Source organism: Sphaeroforma arctica, assembly GCF_001186125.1.
Source record: "Sphaeroforma arctica JP610 unplaced genomic scaffold supercont1.229, whole genome shotgun sequence".
Taxonomy (NCBI): domain Eukaryota; class Ichthyosporea; order Ichthyophonida; genus Sphaeroforma; species Sphaeroforma arctica.
The window spans coordinates 101,276-105,851 of NW_014040329.1; the positions used below are offsets into that span (position 1 = coordinate 101,276).

At 40.8% G+C, this 4,576-nt stretch overlaps 1 protein-coding gene across 1 annotated transcript in view; it reads right to left on the bottom strand.

Annotated features, from left to right (window-relative positions):
* The window catches only part of SARC_04206 (hypothetical protein), a 14,728-nt gene that overhangs the window by 8,696 nt on the left and 1,456 nt on the right, over nt 1–4,576 (bottom strand). The window contains exons 2-7 of the mRNA XM_014301986.1: nt 4,287–4,400; nt 3,596–3,763; nt 2,511–2,611; nt 2,060–2,211; nt 1,180–1,294; nt 456–588 (exon numbers count right to left, since the gene is read on the bottom strand). Coding sequence (XP_014157461.1) covers nt 456–588; nt 1,180–1,294; nt 2,060–2,211; nt 2,511–2,611; nt 3,596–3,763; nt 4,287–4,400 — 783 coding nt within the window. The remainder of the gene's footprint in view (nt 1–455; nt 589–1,179; nt 1,295–2,059; nt 2,212–2,510; nt 2,612–3,595; nt 3,764–4,286; nt 4,401–4,576) is intronic.

Genomic DNA, 4,576 nt, shown 5'->3' on the forward strand with positions numbered 1-4,576 from the left:
TAAACACTCCACGAGGCTACAGTCTGGCATTATCGCTATGAGTTCACTCGTGCACTTAGCCCGTCTGTTATGCCTAATTACCATGCGACTACCTACTAGAAGCTAAATATGAGGCTATACTCTGGTAGTATCGCTATGTTCCAGTGCGCCTAGTGACCCTTCCTCCCAAGACCACAAATGGGACTTATGACTTATGATCTGATCACAAAAACAAAAACAACAACGAACAATAGAGCTGTTACGTTCATCTGCAGGGGTTGATACAGGGTTACTCCTGATAGATCAATTTCACGCATCTATGTGTACATACACTACAAAACAGGACAAGAACAGCCCATGTAGCCATACCATTCATCTGCAGGGGTTGATACAGGGTTACTACTGATCGAACAATCTCACACATCTATGTGTACATACAATATAAAACAGGACAAGAACAGCCCATGTAGCCATACCATTCATCTGCAGGGGCTGCGGCAGATTGGCGATGATGGGCAATCCCAGGCGCTCGAACACGTGGCGCAGAATCTTCTCTTTGTGACTGTCCACGACGGTGGTTGTCAATACAACGCCCTTGGGGGTACAGATCTGCAGCAGACACGGGTGGTTTTAAGTTAACTAGGTGCTTATGAGTGGAAAACGCGCACGTTGATAGGTAACGGTATTAAAGTGCCCGTGGGTGTACACAAATACTTAGTCAGCATTAGAGTCTAGAGTCTCAGTACAGAGTACGTTGCTAGGCTACCATGTAGTTTAGGATAGCTAGGTGCTTATGAGTAGAAAACGCGTACGTTGATATGTGAAGGTATTCATATGCCTGTGGGATACACAGATACTATGTCAACACTAGACGCTCAGTACAGAGTACGTTGCTAGGCAACCACGAGTTTGTATTCAGATATGAGACATATGCCCATCTTAGCATATCTGAGAATGACAGACTTTGGACACAACTAATAATCTGATACAGAAACCCCAATACGCTAACGAAGACAGACAACAAAACGAATGATACATATAACGATATCTTTAACTATATACTATATATATATTATATTTAGCATATAGAATATATGTAACACAAACGAGCAAATATAAAGCCTGTAGTAAGCACAAAGCACACTAGAGACAAATACACTGATTCGCGCAGAGGGAGACTGAGAACAGTCAGTTCGGTACCTGTAAGCGCTCATTCAGCAGATCGGACAGTGGCTCGACATAGTACTTGTCACACTCCAGGCGCCCGTCGATGGCGCGTTTTAAATTTAGCGCTATATGATTGGCCCCGGCGTATCTAAAATTTAAAAAAATGTGTTTGATTGGTGTTTAATTTCTTCAGCCATTTGGTGTGTTTACAGAGAATATTGTGATTTTATTGATACTGGAATCCCTTGAGAGTAGTCCCTCATTATTGTATACAACTGACAGGCGTACATTATAACAATCACACAGCTGAAGAGACCGATCTGAGTGACGGTGATTCATAAACATACATTCACGCACACTTCAAATTGACACAAGACACACCAAGGACAGAATCCAGGAGAGTATACGTTTGTGTTGATATACTCGTGAAAATCAGTCTACGTGCACAGATTGAACGACTTGCCATCTCTACCTAATTCTAGGCGCTGATGTGCACTTCACAGATATAACATATTTATACCTTAACGCACGAGTTCAACTCAAGTAAACATATATATATATATATATATATATCATATATATACATATATCATTAGATGTACAGACAGTGCATTCATACTACACTCAACGCAGCGGATGCATCTTAAAAATCTATTTTCCATTTTATGTTGTCGACCACGCTCTTTTTTAATGATCCATCGAAATCCTAGGCACACGTACGTATATTTAACAATAGTTCTCCCGTCAACAGTAAACTGATGTACACATAAATAGAAGAGCATACCTTTGCGCATTTGTATGATTCAAATATCTCATCACGCCACTTTACATATCACCTCCTACGCACAGACAAAAACATACACATACACACACACACACATATATATATATACATAAATATACAGATACTCACCCCAGTTGGTGCATGTTCATGCCTTGCAGAATGACCTTCTTGTAGCTAAGAATCTCTTTCTGTGTGACGTTCTCATCGTCGGTGGTGCACACAATGTGGTCCAGCATGTACTCGTGGAACTCAGGAGTGTGGCAGCCAGACAGGATCACATCCTGAAACAACAAGTAAAATTAAACACATGATATGAATCACCTGAGTGGTTAGGTTTGGGCTAAACGAATAATTCTATTTGATCCTAAATGGGACCATTTAATTCACCTGGCTGTTAGTCCTAGATATATATATAGATATATACATGTACGTATATACATACATATACATACATATATATATAAATATGAATACATATATATATATCCAATCTACAGATCAAGACGTGAAGTTTCTATACAACATGGTTATAGCTTACGCGCGTGGTTGATTCTATTTATAGCACAGCATTTGACCTTACCTGTAGAGACACGGCTTTGCAGCCTTCGTTCTGCAGGTGCTGGAAGAAGGACAGGTAGTCACGTTGTCGGTGGGTACTCATTGCAGTAGCTCCTTGGAGTGCTGCAATAAAGGGTTGAAGCGACTAACAGCCCTTAGAAGATCCGTATGCACTCTAAATATATATATATATATACATACATACATACATACATCCTTACATACATATATATATTAATATATAATACATACATGCATAAATATATATATATACGTGTGAGATACTGCTTTGAATCTGGCATTGGAACTCATATACAGTGCTATAAAAACTGTACGAGTGCGATAGCGTGGCCGAGTGCTGCGGTGAATGACACAACAATCACTATAGAGGCTGATGAAATCGTTAAACGGATTGCGCGTTAACGATGCTCAGGTGACGTGATAACTTGACTACTGGATATTGAAAGAGTTGCATACGTATATTCTGTGAAGCCTGCTGGGGGTTTATCGCTAAGCAAGGAAAGCCTATCTTCACTTGTGTCGCTCATATACTCAATGCAGGCATTCACACACGGGAACAAGCATGCGAGCGATGCAGCAAACTCGAATACTAACACCTCAGCAGACATATACCCAGCAATAGACCGGTACACTATAGTACACACCCGACGAAAGTAGGCCACACCACCATCAGTACCAGCGAACAGCCCGAGAAATCATAGACGCACCAAAACTACAGAACACAACCCTACGAAATACACGAATGCAACTTAGCGATAACGACCTTCATGCCCGAGTACGAGAAGAACACATGCACACAAACGTACATGCATACGCACAAGAACACGTATGCAATATATATACGATATATATATATATATATATTTATATGTATACATATTATACCAATACCTTTAGGCACCCGACGAAGGCATGTCGCCACTGCGCAGAACAACGAGATGAGCATATATATACGCAAAACTCCACCAACACTAACACCAGCACGTATACATATTATATACATCTACATATATATATACATATACATCTACATCTATATAATATATATATATATATATGCATTCTTATACCAATATCCATACATACCCGACGAGAGTATGCCTCCACTGAGCAGAATATCATGGTACAACAGAAGCGTTGCCTTGTCATTCTCACAATTCCACGGTCTAACGGCAGCGGACATTTGACCCTCGCCCGCCAGCACGGACACCATCTCTTCATTCTGATTGGCCACGGCGTGCTCGATCGGCATCTCTGATTGGAAGATAAAAATAGAATAATCACGTCAAAACGTATCAAGTTCAATACAAAGGAGATTGTATCTGCTTTCTGAGTAGACAAGGCGAGCGCTATGCACAGGTAGAGAAGAGGGTAATGACATCACCAAGTGCACATAACAACACATCATACTTCCACACAATATTGTATACGACAGACACTCTTTTTTGACACAATCGACGAGACCCAAAGAAAAAAAGACATTCAATCGGCCCCTGGCAGGGGTGTGAGTGAGCTGCCAGGAGGATTTGTGATCTTAGTCATAACTCAGTCCTCACTGTATTACCATCTGTACACAGTCAACGCGTTAACGACACTCACAATACATCAACCCCTACCTCACCACCACTGAGACGACAAAGGAATAACACCCATACAACCATAGGAGCCATGTAGGGTTCGATTGACATCACTATGACGTTTCATGACACTCACACGACACATGGGAGGCCCATTTAGCGGTTTGTATGCAACATTGTGTGCAACAACTTATACTTACGACCCCAACGGTTGCGCTTGGAAGTTTTAGCACCCTTTTCCAGCAGAAAACGGGCAACGGCAAAATGGCCTTCAGATGCAGCAATGTGTAGCAGTGACTGTCCATCCCAATCCACTGTGGTGAGGAGACAAAATACAACATATTAGCATATATATATATATTTGTATATATATATATATATATACAAATCTCCACCCATCTCTTAGGTAATATTGGCGTTATCATGAATATAATAGTATACCTGTAGTTGCTAGATGAAGAAAAAAAATAGAGATTCCGTAAGCAGTAAG